This window comes from Panthera leo, chromosome A3 (genome assembly GCF_018350215.1).
Source record: "Panthera leo isolate Ple1 chromosome A3, P.leo_Ple1_pat1.1, whole genome shotgun sequence".
NCBI lineage: Eukaryota > Metazoa > Chordata > Mammalia > Carnivora > Felidae > Panthera > Panthera leo.
The window spans coordinates 46010576-46030337 of record NC_056681.1 but is presented as its reverse complement, the minus strand read 5'-3'; the positions used below and the strand labels follow the sequence as shown (position 1 = coordinate 46030337).

Sequence of the window (19762 nt, the reverse complement as noted above, 5' to 3'; positions counted from 1 at the left end):
TGATCTGTATGTCTATGCCAGTCCCATACAGTCTCAATTACTACAGCTTTCATTTGTTTGTTTGTTTATTTCAGCTTTTAAGTAAGTTTCAAAATTGGGAAGTGTGAGTACTCCAACTTTGTTTCCTTTTTCAAGGTTGTTTTAGCTATTCTGGGTCCCTTGGATTTCCATATGAATTTTAGGACCAGCTTGTCAATTTCTACAAAGAAAACAACTTACATTTTGATGGGCATTGCATATCACTTTGTTTTTTGATAACACTTCAAATGAATATGCTAGTTTATGTTTATGCCATGGAATTTCACTCCAGTAGCAATATGGTCCCAAGTGCTCCTATTAAACAATTAGGAAGCTTTAAAAGACATGCTTGTTTAGGACATCACATACAAACACAGGGTTTTAGGTTATTTAATGACTTTATGTCCAATGGTTGTTACTGCTTATTAGTCATAAAAATCACCAAAGTCATCGGCAGATGTGTTATGGTTTCTAGGGCGTAAAGCAGCTTCAATTTCTGAGTTACTGTCGTCGGATTCATCCCAAAAGGCTGGAAGAGAAAAAAAGACAGCTATTTAACATCTGTCCACTCTGATAAGCTTGGCTTCATCAGTAGACTGGTTCCAGGGGACTGGAAGCACTGGCCTGCAAAAGGCTTACTAGGGACACTGAGGGCTGAACCTGACCAGGTGCATCTGGATGCATGTCCATACTGCACAAATTTGCACATCTCAGTGTGTTCTATGGAAACACTGCAGAATATTTCCTTCCCCTTTTCTTGTGATCAGCTCTTTACTGCAGGATGGGGATTTTAAATCAGGATTAACACAGAAGCAGGGTTAGCCAGGTATTTCACCAGGCCTGAGACCACCTCAGCTTAGCTGCTCTTGCACTTTGATCCCCTTCTATACTTCACAAGGAAGACATGGTGGAAGAACAGGAGGCCTTGGGTGCACATGGTTTACTTGGGCGGTGATCCTGGGAACGATGGGAGGGGCTGGAATAGTGACACAGGAAGAGAGGAAGCCAGCAGAGGGTGTGTTAATGAGGGGGGCTGGCAGTGGACAAGGCGGCTCAGGCCTGCAGGGCACTCTCTGAGAAACTCAGAACTCTCCTCGAATTGTCCCAACAAAGAGTAAGGCAGTGGGGTTATTTATTGACCAACTTCCATTTCTCATTGGTTGAAGGTTATTCTCATTCTCAACCAGGGCATCAACTCCCGGGTACTCTTGGCTGCCCCATTGGGGCTGGGCATGCGCCTGCAGCCAGAGAAAGCCCTTAGGCAGATGCACAGCTGCCTGTGGTGGAAGGCCACAGCGTGCCCACGAACTGCACTGTGATCTCCAGCGTGGTCGGACAGCATGTGGTGGGACACGGTCTGCTATACGGACAATCCCCATGACCACCGCTATCTCCACGGCACTACCTGCCATTCTGTGATGACTTCTTACACACAACCCCATTTCATCCTTGTACCAACCTGGGAAGGTAAGTGTTAATGTCTCCATTTACTGAGCAAATGGGCTGAGAGAGGTTAAGTAACTGGCCCCAATCACAGAATTAGCGGGTGTTGAAGCCAGGAGTCCCACCCAGGTTGTCGGACTTATACCCACGCTCTCGACCACAACCTACTGGGACGGGGGTCTAAGCAGACAGGAATAGAACAAGCCCAAGCTCTGCATAGGTATATCCTGCATAGGATATACCACAGTGTTAGCATGGAAGGTGGGGCTGAAAGACAAATAGGAGCTCATGGTGCTAAAGAAAAGGGGGGGAAACAGCATGAGCAAAGGCACAGAAGTACAAGCGTGGTATACAGGCATACCCCATTTTCCTGTGCTTTGCAGAGACTGTGTTTTTTTTTATAACTGAAGGTCTATGGCAACCCTACACAAGGCAAATCTATTGGTGCCATTTTTTCAACAGCATTTGTTCACCTTGTGTCTCTGTGTCACATTTTGGTACTTCTCTCATTATTCCAATTATTATTATTTCCATTATTATATTTCCTACAGTGATCTGTGATCAGTAATTATGACTCACTGAAAGCTCAGATGATGGCTAGCATCTTTTAGCAATAAGGTGTTTTTTAATTATTTTTAAAGTATTTTAAGTTAATTTAATGTTAATTAACACTTTTTTAGACATAATGAATGCCGTTGTACACTTAAGAGACTACAGTACAGTGTAAACACAACTTTTACAGGCACTGAGAAACCAAAAAATTTATTTGGCTTTATTACGGTGGTCTGGAACCGAACCTGCAGTATCTCTGAGGTACATCTATATTTGGAAAAAGCTGACTGTGACTAGATCCACAGAGGACAAGATCTTGGTAGGGACTGAGCTGGAAAGTAGGGATGTGGCCAGACCACAAAGGGAGAAAGTTGTGGACTCTATCCTGCACGTAGCAGGAGGCATTAGCAATTTTTAACCAGGAAGGTAAGAAGGTTACATGAGATTTTAGATGCTGGTGGCCAGGTGGAGGACAATGGGGAGTGGGAGAGGGGCCACATGGGAGGAAACCAGTTAGTGTCTACTGTAAGAGCCCTGTCATGTCATGAGCAGTGGGTACTCTCAGGGCATTAGCCATGAGGATGGGGACAGAGTCAAAAACCATTTCACAGGTAGAATATACCAGTGTTGTCAATCAATTGGATGTGGAGGCTGGGATACCCTGCAAATTCATACTTGCAAGTTAGAATGCTATGCCACCGTGGCCCATGGCACGCCATATATTGTCAGCTCATAGCCCTGTCATTGAAGAATGGTTCCTCGATAGCCCTCCAATCCCCTCAGAGACCATAATCACCCTGGGGAGAGCCACAGGGCGCCCAGTGATCGTACACACGCTTCACAGTCCTTACAGGAGGGTGCAGGAAACAAGAAACACATCACAAAACAACTCTGGGTTAAAACACAAGATGAAAATCTAGCCTCCAGTGATTTCTCTTACCTTTAGACTCTAAATTGGTAGTTAGTTTCTTTTCATTTTCATGCCTGAAAAATAAAGAAATAGCCTGAGTCTTGCAAAAAAAATGACAATCAGACTGATATTTTTACAATGAGCACATTAGCAAAGAAGTACTGCACTGAAAGGCCAGAAATTTTACACTTCTCCCTGAGTCTTAAGAGCAAGAAGAAAATGTCAGGCGGTGCCTGGGGGGCTCAGTCAGTTGAGCTTCTGACTTGTGATCTCGTCTCAGGTCATGATCTCTCGGTTCGTGGGATAGAGCCCCCCACCGGGGTTGTGCTGACAGCATGGAGCCTGCTTGGGATTCTCTCTCTGCTCCCTCCCTGCTCTCTCTCTCAAAATAAATAAATAGAACACTTTAAAAAAAGAAGAAGAAGAAAATGTCAGGACCTCGGTGGCCAGAGGTACTTGCTGATGCTTTGGTGGGTGGGTCCCTATTGCGACAGCATCACCAGTATCCCTGAGTGCATTCTCTGCTGGCCCTGCAGACACCGGGTCATAGTGTGCCCTGCGGGCATCCCTTGCAGCGCAGGACAATGAGCACATGGTGAGGTAGAGGATCCACTTCCCTTCAACAGCCTTCCCAAAACATGTCCAGACAAAGCTTTGGCACTTTTAGACAAGCTAAAAGTGAAATACCCGAAGTAGAGAATCCAAGATAGAATACAAGGAGAAGCTGGCGGGGAAGATAAGATCCTCATCTCCATCAAGCCAGTGATACCAATCCTTAACGGCTTGACAAGGGAGTCCAAGATAAACTCTCAGTCTGCTTAATTAAAAACACTAACTCAAGACAGAGAAAAACGTAAGTATCCTGGACACCGAGGTGTAGGTTTCTGGGTATCACATACACAAAGATGCTAGTGTCTATGGCATCTAATACCTAGCAACCTGTTCTTGCCAAGGTATTTGTTGGGATTTACATTTATATATTATTGCATTAAAACAGATTCCAGTCTCTTAGAGGAGAAGAATGTCAAGAAAAGACAGACCCCAATGTGTATGGTCACTGCTCACGGCCAGGACCCTGGTCCTCTTAACATAGGAAACCCTGTGAACTTATCTTCTCCCTCCTTTGTGTCAAGTCTGGCTAACCTATGGCTTAAAAATCTGCTGTTTTCCATAGCTGCCATACTTGTTTTTTTTTTTCCTGTAAAATAAGCTCCATTTAGGTATCATTTTCTAGGCTCAATATCTGTCAATGCTTCCTTTAAACTTGGTGCCTGTTTCATTATCTGTCATGACCAACTAGTGGCCCACAGCTGTTTCTCCATGAAGAGTGGATGGTCCTATGAAAGGGCCCAGCACTAACCATCAGTCATGGAGGCTGCAGGTAAGGTGGCCACTGACCATATGAATCCATCTTTCATAAAGTACTAGTGTATACACACACACACACACACACACACACACACACACACACACTAAATGCAACTGTGGGTTGTATGTCTACTATTTACCTACCTCTCATTTCATGAGGACTAGTCTAGATGCTGGAGGCAGAGGTGGGTTAGAACAGTGCTGGTGGGGGCCAGAGAGTCTCCAGCTGTAGTCCAGGTAATAAGAGCAACAGCGGGGAGAGGGGTAGAGCACTGAGGGCTGGGAGAACAGGGAGCAAAGGGTGGGTGATGGGTGGCTGCAGGACCCCTGAGGAAGCAGGGCATCTCCTGGACTCTGCTCTGAAAGCCAGAGAGGATCGCACAGGCCAGTAAAGGGGTGGGGGGATGCAGTGGGATGTGGTAGCAGGGAGCTCTTGTTAAGAGCAAGGACACAATGGCAGATAAGCACGGGCCAGATCCCCGTGGCCCCAGCCACTTCTCTGAGCTCCAGAAACATGGCCTGTGCTCATGTGCTAGTTCTACTTGGCCGCCTCCCAAGCACCTTGTGGGCAACATGCTCATCCATGACTAAATTCACAATCTCCCCACTGTGATTCTCTTCTCCTGCCAGGCCAGGTCCCTCCTGTTTCAGTCAAGGGCACTCGGATCCTCTGCTCCCTCCCCAACCCTTTCCACTCCTAGGCCCTCCTGCACCCAGTCAGCTCCGATGTGTAAATCAATAGACGGGGCTGTATTACAATTCAATCCTTGCTCTTCCCTCCACACTGCCACAACCTGGCCAACTACACCAGCACCTCTTGCCTGGACCTTTGTAACAGCCCCTAACTGGTGATGCCACACACACCCTGTCCCCTACAGTCCATCTTCCACTCAGCAGCAAGAATGAACTTCTCACTCCACTTCCTTGCTAAAGCTCCTTAAAGCCTTCCCATTGTTTTTTGATGAACTCCCTAAATCGTGAACAGCACCTCAAAGGCTGATCCCCAGACTTGGTTGGGTCCTTCTACTGCAGCCTCACTTCCCCTACTGCTCCCCCACCCACCACTGATTCCTCACCCAAGTTGCTGTTTTACACTCATTTGTGTAACTAATGCATGTGTGATCACTTCTGCTATAGACTATGAGCTCTGTGAGGGAAGCGATGGCACCTGCTTCAGCTCCCCTGGGTAACCCAGGGCTTTGCGCTTGGTGATTATGTGCAGAATGAAAAGATGAAGCTCACCAAGAGCAGGGCCCTGCTTAAAGACACTCGACCTAGTTGCTGGCACATTATTTGACTTTCATGTTTCTACTTCTGTGACTTCAGAATCAGGTTAAGTTTCTTACCGGAATCGTGCAAGAAATCTGCAGAACTAAATGCATGTACGTCACCCACTGAGAAAGGTGGACACTGCTTCCAGGTGTCTCCTACTCCATCCCCATGCACTAGGGGCAATTATGTTTCCCCTTGGGAAGCCAGCTCTGCCCACCAATGTGACACCCCAATTCAAAGCTGACCTAGAGTCACATGCAATTCTTAGGGTCAACGGTTCTTTCTGAGTCACACCTAATGTGTAAAGCTAAGACAAGGCCAACGGGCATAGTGGGAGAACTTTCCCTGGAATACTGGATATAGTCAACTTGAGCTACTATAATAAATAAGATGAGGAACACATTCACTCTGGCAAAGTATAAGAAATGGAAGAGTTAGTCTTATAGGCCATGGGATTGGGTCACACATACTTGGAGTCTGACTGCTTCGTCTTCCCTAAGAGCACGAAAGTAACATTTTCATCTTGTAAAACAGAGGTTGGCAAAGGTTTGCTGTAAAGAGCCAGAGGGTAAATGGCTCAGCTGTTGTGGGCTATATGGTTGTAGGACAAATCACCTTTGTGGCTGTAGCATGGAAACAAGCCATGAACACGATAGGTGGGGCTGTATTGTAATTCAACCTCACTTATAGGCACTAAAATTTGCATTTCATAGAACTTCCAGGTCAGGTGTCATGCAACATCATTCTTCTTTGGATTTCCTCCAACCATTTAAAAATGTTAAAACCTGGGTGGCTCAGTTGGTTAAGCGTCTGACTCTTGATTTCAGTCCAGGTCATGATCTCATGGTTGTGAGATCGAGCCCTGTGTTGGGTTCCATGCTGAGTGTGGAGCCTGCTTAAGATTCTCCTTCTCCCTCTTTTTTGCTTCCCCTCATCCCCCAAAAATGTAAAACCCGCTCTTAGCTTGAAGGTGTACAAAAGCAGGCAGAGGCCAAGACTTGGCCCTGGGGCCACAGTGCACCGAGCCGGTTGAACAGGTGACACTGCCATACTTACAGCACACCAAAGGGTCTGCCTGTCCCCTGCATGGTCTTTCATGGGTAACTCTTAGAATCCAAGATGGCAGACTTGATTTTTTTTCCCCAGAAGGTTACAATTAGATTGGAGGTCCTACTTCAAAACAAACCATTTTCAGGTAAAACACCACAGACAATGGATTAAATTAAAATGTGACCATGTTCTGTTGGTCTCATCATAATGGGACAATGACCTCTGCAGAATTTCCCAGCAGGTTAGGTATTTTTTTCCCCATAGCTGTACAATAAATACCACATACCCATGAAGGGGATGCTTAATTTACCTTTTGCCATATTGGCTTTATCACATATCTTCCCTCTGTCTACCCATCAAGCCATCTCATTTTTTGATGCTTTTCAGTAATTGTTTATGAATTCCCCTGCTATTGATAAACCAGATTAGGACAACTCTAATCAAAGTCACTTTTGTTCTCATCCTTGCTAAACTTAAGAAGTCAAGGTTGGTCAGGGCCTTAACAGTTTTTATTCGAAGAGCAGCACCTGGCACCCACGTGCACAATCCACAATCGTGGTGAAACAAGGTATCACTGAAATTATGTGTGTCAACTATTCATGTTATATGAGCAAAAGGCTAATGTAGCTAGGAATACTTAGTTAACACAGTCAACATAAATACAAAATTAGATGGCAAGGCCTACTGTAAGCATGAAGTTTTGCTTTGTGGAACTGGCAAGTAGAGACAAAATGAGAAGTGGAAAACCTATGAGCTTCTAAGAAACCCATTATTAAATTATAGCAGAGCACTTATAGATTATCCAGCGCTTTCACTGTATGGGTGGTGGGGCCCAGAGAGGCTTTGAAGGCTGTGCTTCAAGACACACAGAACTGTCAGATGGGGGTGGGGGCAGACGAGGACAGAGCCCCCCAGCACATGGATGCTTCCCAAATGCAAACACCTGTCTCACCTCGTGAGATGTGGTCAAACAGCAGGGTGGAGAGAACCTGGGTTGGGGCAGCCAGTCCCTGTCCCAGTGCAGGACTGCTGATGGGAGACAGTGTCAGCTCTGGGGCCAGACAGCCTCTACTCCCTTGATGCTCTACTCTGCTCCCTGTGTGGCCCTGGGCAAGCTCCCTACCTCTCTGAGCACCCGTTTTCTGTCTGCAAAATGGGGGAAGTAGGCCTTCGTTGCAGTGTTCTGGTAAGTATAGAGAGAATCCTGCTTGACAGCCTGGCTACGGCAGGTGTGGGGGACTGGTGCTGCTCACTGTCACAGCATTCGGGTGCACAAAGGCATGTGCTTGGTTTGGTGATGGCAGTCATGGGTTCTAAGTGAAGGTGACAAGTACTCTGGCACAGTGGCCAAGGAAAGGGAAAATGTGGGGACAGAGAGAAAGGAAACAGGCCTGAGATGCATGAAGTCTCCTCCTTAAGGAGCCTGATGGGCAGGAGCACTTGGGACGGGGAGGACACAGGGAAATGGCCTCTGCCAGGCCTTGCACAAGCAGGTCGGCAGAGCAATGGTTTGTTCATTCATCCATTCCCTTACTCATTCACTGTCTCATAGGTCACACTACACATCAGCTCTATGCTGGGCCCACAGCAACAAACAACACCCATTTGATCTCTGTCTTTGGGCCTCTCATGCTCCAGTGGGGAGACAGATACCAAAATAACTGTGACACAAGCCAAAAAGGGCAACTGTGGGGTAAGCTGAGAACTGACAGCAGCAGAATTAGGGGGTAACGTGCAGGCCCCTAGCACATACCAAGAGCCCATGTCAAGTTCAGGGCCAAGAGCCAGATATCCTTTTACCAATAGACAGGACAGCAGTTAGGTGAGGACCCCAGTAATGCACTGTATGAGGGTGCATGCCCAGTGTGTTTCCTGGAAGCCAAATGCATGGTGCATGATTGGAGAGGGTGCAATCGAGGTTGACTGCAGGAGTCTCCCTTGGGAAATGTGTGTGTGCCCTCCCTCTCCTATACACTCATGCAGAGACCTTTGTGGAATGCATGATTTCCTGCAGCTTGGGTACGTGATGCCACCCAGAGGTGAGGGCATCTAAGACAAATGCTTGAGTGAATGTGGAGCTATACACAGAGGTTCACTTACTCAGCAAGTCCAACAGTTATTGAGCACTGGTAATCAGAAAAGCCCTCCAAGCCCCCAGTGAGGAGCTCACAGTGAGGGGAAGGTACCTGCAAATGGCTACAATCCCTATGCTACAGATGATGGTAGAAATAGCCATGGGGCCACAGGAGGGGCGTCTTGTATGACCAGATCCTTTGCTTAGGAGACTTTTAGAAGGTTAATAGTTAAGCCCTGACAATCTAGTAGGCATCAGCCAGGTGAAAGTGTGGGGCAGAAGCATTCCAGCAAAAGAGCAGGAATAGAAGCTGGGGCTCATGACATAGCTGGTTGTATGAGGGCATGACATGAGGCTGTCAAGTGGGCACAGGGACATGGGGGAGCGGGCTGGAAGGCGCTGCAGACTGTAGGCCATGCAGTGCTTGAGGGGGGTATGGGTAACAGAAGCCCTTGAGAGACTCACAGCAGCAGAGGTGCAACAGTCAGGCTAGGATTTCAGACACTCATTCTTGGCCCTGTGGGAGGAGGAATCTGGAAAACAGCAGACCTGGGGGATGTCCTAATATTAGTAACACAATGATTCTCAACCTCATGGACAATACTGTGTTGAAGGAAATAAGTATCCACAGCCTGTCAACAAACTACCCAAGTTATTGTGACCTTGAGGTCATGTCAGTGGAGTCTGGCAATGAGACTCTGAGGGTCCTGCCAAGAGCAGGGGTCTATGGGATGGGAGACCACGAGGGGGGGGGGGGGCTACTAGTGGGAAGTGTCCTTCCTGTTCTAGGGTCTTACTATATAAGACTGAAAATATTAACTAAAGAGAAGATGTGGTCTCTAGACTCCAAATTCTGTAATTTTTAATGATTTTGACTGCTAGCTAAAATCGGTATTAAAATGTCTCAAATAGAATCTTCAGCTACAATTTTGCTCAAGCGACATATATTTCTGAAAAATAGAAGGCATAAAATTATTCAGGAAGGAAAAGAACCCCATGAGTATGCCAACAAATCTCTGTAAATTCTAATTTTAAGGGCTGACCAAAGGCTGAGACAGTTTTAATTTGACAAAGTCCGAGCGCCCCCTGATGGTTAGCCAGGGACCCTGCAGCAGAAGCCTTTTTTCTTTTTTTTTTTTTTTAAACTGCCTGGGGTCAATTTGCTAACTCCTTCCCTTCGGCTAATCTAGCAAGTTACTGTTCTTTCATGCTCTGTGTAGAAAAAAATAAAGTAGGTGGGTCTATGAGGAGAACACGTAGGATATTTAGGCAGCTGCTTATTCAGTAGGATTTAAGGCGATTGCAGATTTGCTAAGCCAGAGACGGAGAACGGGTGCTTTAATAAAACCTAAAGGACTTCCAGGAATACGTCATTTTTATTTCACTGGTATTGATTCCATGCAATCTTTGTATTCTCCCAAGGGAAAATGGCCCAGTGACCAGGCAAGGAGAGAGACACGGCATCAGCTGCGGCCAGGCGCCCTCCGCTGGCCACTCTGGTGGTTGCAGGGTGGACACAAAATGCCACCCACAGCGGCCCTGCCAGGGTGCCATGGCTGGGTGACTTCTGCTACCTTTCCCCCAGGCAATTATGTTGCAAGCACACATCCTTTTCTTCGGTAAAATGTTATCTCGATCCAGACGGTAAACTGAAGTTACATGGCAGGCTGTTAAAATATACTCTCCATTGAATAAATGGATCCGGGAGCGTGAAAACCGCTTCCTGGGGAAGGTAAAGCGAGACAATGTTTGCAGAGGAGAGGAAGCTCTGGCATGCACCCCTGAACAAAAGGGAACAAGTGGTCTTTACTTGGAGAACGGCTTCCTATTAGGACTCACTCCTTCGTACATTATGCCTTTCATCCCCACTCAACCACAAAATGATTTTGCTGAAGCAAATACAATGGTAGAAAAAGATTTACACTGAAAGAATCTTTAATAATAAACTGTTGCCGATCTGCCTACTTGCCCGTGATTTATAATACAATAAACATCGGATTCTATTACGGCTCATGCACTGAAGCTGCTGCTCGGAAAAACGGAATATGAAAGCACCCGGATCCCACCACCATCACAATGAAATGAGCATGGATAAATGTGCTAAGAGTATCTCTTTGCATCTTTTATAGCTGGTGTGTATTAATCTGTAACGCTTATTAAGAAAGTCATTGCTATGCAAAGCAGCACCCAATCCCTTTCTCTGGCTTTTCAACAGAGTGCACTGTTTAGCCAATAGGACGGACCCTCTGGCCCTCATTCTGCATTCATCACAGGCAACATTTGCACAATGTATCTCTCAAAGGCGGCTGAAAAGAAGGCCTTAATACTCATGTAAACAACTGCAAACCAATTACTTAATGAATCAGGCCCACACATAATGAGGTGCAGACAAAGAGCTATAAATGCATTTTTGCACCCAAGCCGCTGCTTTAAAGTAAAATCCCTCAGCTGTAGTTTGGGCTTAACTAGCACATCATAATTATTGTCTCTAGGACATCAGAAGAAGCCATTTTTTTTTTTTTTTTTAGGTCCAGCAGGGTCTTTTTTTTTTTTTTTTTTTTTTTTTTTTTTTTTGAGGTTGCTCATCAGCTCACTGACAAAATAGAGCAAAGAAGAATTTTTAAAAGTGCTACAGCAGCACTGCACTGTTATGTTTATTCTCAAGTACTGGGTTTCGAGACCACTTGTAAAAGCAATAAAGCACGAGGAGTGACTGCAGTAAGTGGGATCCTTAAATGTAAGCCTCTAAGAAATTTCAGTGAATCCAGGCACAAACAGCAAAACCAGAGCTCTCCAAAGCCCAGGGTGGTGTATTAACAACACCAAACCCAGCAAAAGAACTAAACCGTAACAAACAGCACGCCAAACCCACACACTCAATGCCCAGACCTTTTTCATCACTGGATTATTATCAAGTGTCTAGAACCAAATGTTCCTTGAAGACCTTTTTTTTTTTTTTTCCTTAAAGAGGGTTATGAGATTACTCATGATTTATTTAGAAAATTAATTTCATGCAGGAGCAATAGTAACACAAGGTCCCTGCCTCAAAATGGATGGGGAAGAAAGTATGAATTTAGTTTAGTGAAATATAGACACAAGACATGAAATTACCAGGCCGAGAAAACATTCTTTGGGTCTAGCTGCTTTCTGAATGTATTTTAACATTGCCTGAAGAGTATATACATATAAAGACAAGTTCAAGAAGAATTGGGGTTTTTAATGCCTCTAAAATATAATGGAGATGACCATTTCCAACGATCTTTTAACAACTACAGGATGTGTTAGTGAGCCAGATGGTAACAGTGAGTGCTGACACCTACCTGTAGAACTTACTGTCTTTTAAAATACCCTTTAAAAGACCTAGAACTTGAATTTACAGGATAATCAAAAATATGTAACACTTGAACATTCTTCCTGTCCCATAATTCATTTCCTCCCACTTCTTTCAAAACCAAGGATGAAAACCCAGGTATTAAACATGCTAATTTTTGGTAACTACATGAGTAGTTTTCTAAAACTGAACTTGTCGGGTTTCAAAAAGCAACAACCTAATTTTAGAAAATCCATCTCATTTTAAGATATTCCAGTCCTAAAAATAGTATAATGTTTTTCAAAATATAAGTGAAAATAGGATTTTTTTTTTTTTATTTAAAAAATACTACATTTCCGGATCAAATCACTTTATATTATGGGATACTGGATATGATGTTAGAAATGTAAAGTTTCTGTTTTAAAATTTTGTCAGGGCAAGTTAATTCTAATGTAATGTAAGCATCTAAAAGACACCTTTTTAATGAGAAATGTTATTAGAAAAGGAAATTTGTGCAGTTTTAAACAATATGCAGCCAAAGCCTAAAAGGCAGGTATTTCCTCAGACAATTGCTTTGATTCCCATCTATATATTTTTTCCGACCCAATGCCATCGCATGGCTAGTATTTTATGTCGATGACAAATCCAGCACACAACTCACCAACTCACTTACATTGCTTGAAAAACTTATAAGAGGTGCTGGGGTTCAGCAAATGTTGGATACATCTTGTTCTTTATGGACAATAAGCAAAGAAGTATCAGAAAAGGGAAGAATAATCTTGCCCAAATGCCTGGTGAAAAAGAGGAATACAGAAACAAATACCCAGCAATTGCCAGTATATATATCAGCCGTCTCAGAAAGCAGAAACGGGCCACTTTATTTCTTTTAAGGCCCGATGTTTTCTCTCTGCCCTTTTCCGACACCCTCCATTGTGTGGTCTCTAAGCAGCCCTACTGCGAGCAGCTGTAGACGCTAATTTGTGGTTCACTGAGGTGTCAATTGAGTCTTAAACCAACGAAACAACAGCTGCAAAACAATACTTGGCTCTCTGGCACAAATATTTTCAAAGGTAGACTGGAGTTTCAACTGTTATTTTAGATAAACAAAAAACCAAACCATAACCTTCCCTCAAGTCACACAACAAAATAATATGCAGCCAGAGTTGCATTCATTACGGAGTGACAGTTCTCATCTTGTGACCGCTGTTCAGAAAGGCTTTCACGACTTTACCTTGACAAAGGACTTCCTTCGCTGGATGAAAAACTAGCCTCCGAGGCGATTTTGTTAGTTGTCTTTGTCTTGAGTATACCGCTGCCAATGTTCAAACCTGTGATAAGCACAAACGTGGAGAGTGAGTGCTGGCCGCCACGCAGCAGAGAAATGCACTGAATGAAGAAGCAGCCTCACAATAACTTTGGTGAAACAAACGTCGACGGGGGAAGATGCTGTCCAAGCCACAGAAGGCAAAGGAGCTTCTGAGGCAAGGAACAACATGTTGGCAGAATACTGAAAGGAAGTGTGTGTGCGTGTGGGTGGGTGGAGGGGCTTCCTGTGACATGCAGAAGCCACAAAAACGAAAAAACAAAATCATTCAAAGACCTCAATTTTAAATGACCAAGTCACATGTCTGCGCATATGGGTCTCTCCTATGACACTAAATGCTGATAATTTACCTTGTTGTAACACATGGGCAGTGAGAAATCACCAAAATGATGGGTGCTGGGAACCAGGTCTCAGAACAGAAATCACTGACATCCCAGGATGACAGATACCCCTCTGCCAAATCCTCTCTCTTCCATCTTGTGGGGAAGAATGAAACTCCACTGAAAGCCATCAAGGCCACTCTTTAATCAGCCTGAAAAGGTTGATGGGGAAGATGACAATCCACCTTTTCTCTGGAGCAGGGGAACCAGACCATGCCCATGGTACATCTAGCTTGCAGGGCAACCCTCACCTCATCTCCTGGGTGCCCTTGGATGTCAGCTACCAGTCTGATTCTCAACTGGTGGTCACTGGGGTCATGGATAGAGAGTGCATGGGCATCGCTGGGAAAGGCACTGGCAGAGTTTCTGACCTGTAACCTGCCTGTCTCACAGAACCTCTGCAGCCAAGTGATCCCCTTAATGAGGTGTCCATGTTTGCCCAAAGAGAGTCCCCCATGCTTAACCAGACAAGGTCTTCTCAGACATGAACATGAAGGCACAAGGTTTAAGTGGCTTGCCTTAAGTGGTCCAGAGACACAGCATAAGACCTATGAGCAGAAGTTAATTGAAACCTGAATTTCTTCAACAGTTAGATGAACTCTTGAGTTCAGGGTCCACAGCGCTACGGCTACCTGTAACAACGCTGTGAGGTCTAATACGGGTACATGTCTTCCATTTCCCTTCACTGTCCCATCCCACTTCCTGCTTTTCTTTGGAGCTCAGAGAAGTCCCTAGGCTCGGAGTAAGCATGAAAGTGAAAAGGTAGCCGTGACCAAAGGTAAAATAAATACAAGAAGCAATGTCTAACTACAATGACAGCCAGGACCATCAGAAGCACCTCTGTGAGCCCAGTGTTAGAAAATATGGAATCTTGCAAAGCATATAGTATAATTGTGAGGGTAGGTGAGGAAATTGGATCTAGGGCTGCTTGACTTGATACAACCTATCACTTCACTTATGAATAGATTAAGAAATGAATATATTAATTATTACTATCTTAACAGTACCAAACTGTTTAATATACATCCAAGGGACTATAACTTATGTCAAACTTACTTATCCTTTGAACCTGTCCATGGAACTATCATGAATATACTTAGCAGAAACAGACTTGTGGAGTCCCCTTCCAAATGTGTGTCTGCTAACAGGCTGTACTGTTCTGAGAGAGACATCACTGTCTTGGGGCCTCATTTGTAAAATAAGGGGTTGGATAAATACTTTCTAAGATCCCTCTGGACTCTAATACTGTGACTCAAATGTGAAGAAGGTGATGAAAAGCACAGTTGCAGGTTCACAGTACTGTATCTTTTCATCCGGGTAAAGGCCCTGCATTATACAGCAAGGTCTCATGTTTGTGGAGTTCAAATAATAACCACCATTCTCCTAAGGGCTTTTCTCTAACAGGCACTGTGCTGGCATTTAACCTGCAAAGACTCACTGAATCCTCAAAATAGCCAAAATAACTGAATTTTACAGTAACTGATTCTAATACTAATATTATTATCTAGGAAATAGCTCTCCAAAGACAGCTAAGTCTGATACACCGTAAGTATGTCCCTCAAAAGAAAGGTCTGTCTCATGAGACAACTGGGCAACTTGGATATGGACTGGAAATTACATGATATTAAAAAATCACTATTCATTCTGTTAGGTGAAATTATGACACTGTGGTTTATGTGAAAATAAGGTCAATTAAAGTATACTTTAATGCATTTACTTTCACGAAGAGAGCTGAGGTGACTCCAACTAAAAAAAAAGGTACAATAAGATAAAAACTGCTGAAAATAATAAAAATACAATAACACAATATATGAAAACAAAGAAAGTTACAGTTGAAGGAACTACATTTAAACTTAAAATTTAGCTTTACTGGGATTTGCAGTATTTTTATTTCAAGAACCAACATTCTAAGGAGGGAAGGTAGCCCAGCCTGATGCTCCCACTGATGATTAATAAACTGGGAGGGGGCGCCTGGGTGGCTCAGTTGGTTAAACATTCGACTCTGGAAATCGGCTCATGTCATGATCTCATGGTTCGTGAGTTTTGAGCCCCACATCAGGCTCTGTGCTGACAGTGTGGAGCCTGCTTGGAATTCTCTCTCTCTCCCTCTCTCTGCCCCTCCCCTCCTCAAAGTAAATAAATAAACTTAAAAAAAATGAGAGAGAGAGAGAGAGAGAGAGAGAGAGAGAGAGAGAGAGAGAGAGAGAAACTGGGAGATATTGGGAAAAGAAGGAGTTTGGGGTGTTTCCAGTGGTACTTAGTGACAAGTTACTATCATGACATACCAGGTAGAATCCAAGGGACTGTTTGGGCCATTGCCATGCTGGGGGCCTGTACATATCCAGGAGGGAAGACTTCCAAACTGTTGTTCGTTAAGAACTGAAAAAGTATTGGCTTATTCTGACCTGATGGCAGCTTATTACAAAGCAAACTCCAGAAACCTTCAGAGGGTGACCACCCTTGCTTGAACCAGGCACTGGCTGCCCTCCTAGGTCCCCTGGATCCTCACTTTGAGCACTGAATATGCCCTTGCTTACCTGACAGTTGTATTACAGAAACATCCGCTTTTTGGAATCTGTCTTCAGTGTGATTTATATTATCCTGAAGGGTAGACTGCTTCAGCAACTGGTAGGCTTTTGTTTCTACAGATTAAAAAGAAAGACACAGATAACTGGAAATTCACATGCAAAAGAATAAATTTGGACCCTTGCCTTACACCATACACAAAAATCAATTCAAAATGGATTACAGACTTAAACATAAGACCTAAGACTGTTAAATCCCTGGAAGAAAACATAGCAGAAAACTTTTAGGACATTGGAGTTGGCAATGATTTCTTGGATGACACCAGAAACATAGTCAAGAAAATTAAAAATGGACAAGTGGGACTCTAACAAACAAAACTTTTGCATGTCAAAGGAAAAAATGAACAGAGTGAAAAGGCAACCTACAGAATGGGAGAACATAATTGAAGTAATATATTTGATAAGTGATTAATATCCAGAATATATACGGAACTTCTACAACTTGGCAACAACAACAACACAACAATGACAACAACAACAACAACAACAACACAAATGACCCAGTGAAAATGTGGGGAAAGAACTTGAACAGACATTTCTCCAAAGAAGGTATACAAAAAGCCAAGAAAAGATGCTCAAAAATCACTAATCATTAGGGAAATGGAAACCAAAACCACAATGAGGTAATCAGGTCTGACCCATCAGGATGGCTATTATCAAAAGAACAGAAAATAACAAGCGTTGGCAAGGATGCAGAGATGTTGGAATCCTGTGCACTACTGTTGGGAATGCAAAATGGTGCCACCATCATGGAAAACAGTGTAGAGATTCCTCAACACATAAATAGAACTACCATATGATTCAGCAATCCTACTTCTGAGTATATATCCAAAGGAATTGAAAGCAGGATGTGGAAGAGATACCGGCACATCTGTGTTCACTGCAGCATTATTCATAACAGCCAAGAAGTAGAAGGAGCCCAAATATTCATCAACAGATGATACACAAATGTAGCATATACCTACAGTTGAATATTAAGCAGCCTTTAAAAAGAAGGAAATCCTGACACCTGCTACAACATAGATGAACCTTGAGGGTATGACGTTAAGTGAAATAAGCAGTCACCAGGAGATAAATACCATATGATTCTGCTCATATGAAGTATTGAAAGGAGTCAAAATGATAAAAACAGAAAGTGGAAAGGCGGTCACTGAGGGCAGGGGTGAAGGGGAAATCAGTGTTTAGTGGGTAGAGTATTTCAGTTTTGCAAGATGAAAAAGCTCCAGAGATCTGCTGCACAACAATGCGAATGTATTCAACACTATTGAACTGTACACTTAAAAATGGTTAAGATGGTAAACTTCATGTTATGCATTTTTATTCACAGTTAAGAAAAAAAAAAGGAGAATGACCAAACATCGCAATTGGTCCATGACAATTCAAGTTTGTGCCTGTTGTCCCAGTATAACTATTAATAGAATCCCCTTTTGTTACCAAATGTTTCCTTATTTAGATGGTGACTTATGTGGTCACCCAAACCAAACACAGTGTATTGGCATAGTCTGGTTACTGACTCAAGAAAAAAAAAAAACTGTGAGGAAGAGTAGAACACTGATGGGATAGTTGATGATACTGATACATTATTATTAACTGTTTTAATTGTGGGGAAAAAAGACACATAAATACAGAAAATTCTACTGCCCAGAGAGGTTTCTTAAATTCCTCCTGTGATGATACTTTAAAATGCATGCAGATTATTTTCTTGAACTGTCACTTTTTAGAAATTCTGAAGACAAACAAAAAACAATTTAGTTGAACCCAGGTTTCAAAACTCGAAGATAAGTTGTATGAGTTTATCTGAGGTGGCCAAATTCCAGTCATTATTTTGAGTTGGTCTGTGGGTAGTCTCAACATCATAGTAAAATGGTTTCTCTCCTCTTTGGGCCTTGCAGAAGCCACTAGAGGAATGAATCTCAAGAGACAGAACTGATTTCCTTGGTTTCCTGGTCCCTCCAGAGCACTCCTCACCCTGGAGTGAAGGGGGACCAGAGGAGAGGCTGGGTGGGGACAGGAAAGTCAGGAAGACTAGCAGCCACAGGATGAGCTCCAAGGCCCGCAGCTGAGAAAATCGAATCTGGGCTCATCGTGCGGACAGAGTGTTTGCAGTGAGCAAAGCCAGGCACCCCTGAGGGATCAGCAGCAGCACAGACCTGGCTCAGGTCCACTTGACTGAGGTTCCCACAGGGCTTCTCATCGTGTCTGCTGTGAGTTAATGTGGGGACGACTGTTGGGAACAACGACAAATAAAAAGAACCCGAGTGACACAACCTTCTGTATCCCCTCAAGTCTCAAGGATACCTGAATGAAACTGATAGCACAAACATAACAAAACAACATCCATGGCTGTACCTTCAACGTGGCCACAAAATAAAAGGATTCCTGCTGTCAGCACTGGGGGCTGGCAATCAGTTGCATCCCTGTGTTTGCTGGCTCCATTTAAGAACTTAACCATGAGGCCCTTCTTACTGTATTAAAACTACCATCACACTGAAGAAGAAGAATATAACTTCTCTTGCCCTACTGAGAATCAAGATAAAAATAAGTATTGAAAATGAGCATCATATTTTGGAATGTTAAATGATATATAATTAAAAATATGTACAGATCAAGGACTCTTAACTCTGAAAATAACAAATTCTAAGGCAACATTTTTTTTTAACACTGCTGGATTGTGAACACACTGGAACCAGATTTAGTACAGAAAACACCAGAGGCAGTGGATGCAGAATGGGAAAGTATTGTTTTGTGTGATGCGTGTGTGTGTGTGTGTGTGTGTGTGTGTGTGTGTGTGTGTGTGCATGCATGCGTGTGTGAGCTGCCCTGGGACAGAAAGTGTTTTTTGCTATAGGTTAGTCTCATTGTCCTAGGATGGCTTCAATAGGATGGCATCATAATACTCTCTAATTAAAATCATCACGTCCATATTACTCCAGACTTGTAAGGTTATTTTGGAAGAGGGGAGGTATTAGTAAAATCAAAGACAGAGCATCTGGATTCTAAGTAGGTAAAGAATCATTGTAAAGGAGGTGAAAATGCACAGTTTTGTTTTTACTATATAAAAACTTTCCAGCCTTTAGGATACGAGTCCAGAGCATAATGACCATATGCTATTTCTGCATTCAATTACATTTATTTGGTCAAGGAAGAGATAGCAAAGCCAGACATTTAACAACAACAACAGAACACAAAGATTTTGTTTCCTGGCATCTGGAAACTTGAAGTGGGGTTTTCTCTCAGCTGCTGTCTTAAGTGAATCATTTCACCCCAATGAGCTGGCTCTCCTGCTCCTCAGAAACCAGGAAAATGTGTACCTTTTATTTTCAGCTTGAAAAATGGCAAGCTAGTAGTTGAGAGGTAATTTCAGATTTGGGGGGATTAAATGTGTGGTCCAAATATTAGTGCTGATATTGTTACTGGTCCGAGTCTAGCAAGGGAGAAATGTAAAGTGAGTTCATGCTTAGCAGTAAGGGGCCATT

At 43.5% G+C, this 19762-nt stretch overlaps 1 protein-coding gene across 2 annotated transcripts in view; it reads right to left on the bottom strand.

Annotated features, from left to right (window-relative positions):
* Nucleotides 1–394: 394 nt before the first annotated feature.
* KIZ (kizuna centrosomal protein) overlaps nucleotides 395–19762 on the bottom strand; it is a 144249-nt gene continuing 124881 nt past the window's right edge. For both annotated transcript variants that reach the window (XM_042931755.1, XM_042931756.1), the window contains 4 exons: nucleotides 16239–16343; nucleotides 13229–13325; nucleotides 2954–2997; nucleotides 395–547 (listed from right to left, as the gene is read on the bottom strand). In XM_042931755.1, the coding sequence (XP_042787689.1) occupies nucleotides 444–547; nucleotides 2954–2997; nucleotides 13229–13325; nucleotides 16239–16343 (350 nt within the window). In that variant the 3' untranslated portion in view covers nucleotides 395–443. The remainder of the gene's footprint in view (nucleotides 548–2953; nucleotides 2998–13228; nucleotides 13326–16238; nucleotides 16344–19762) is intronic.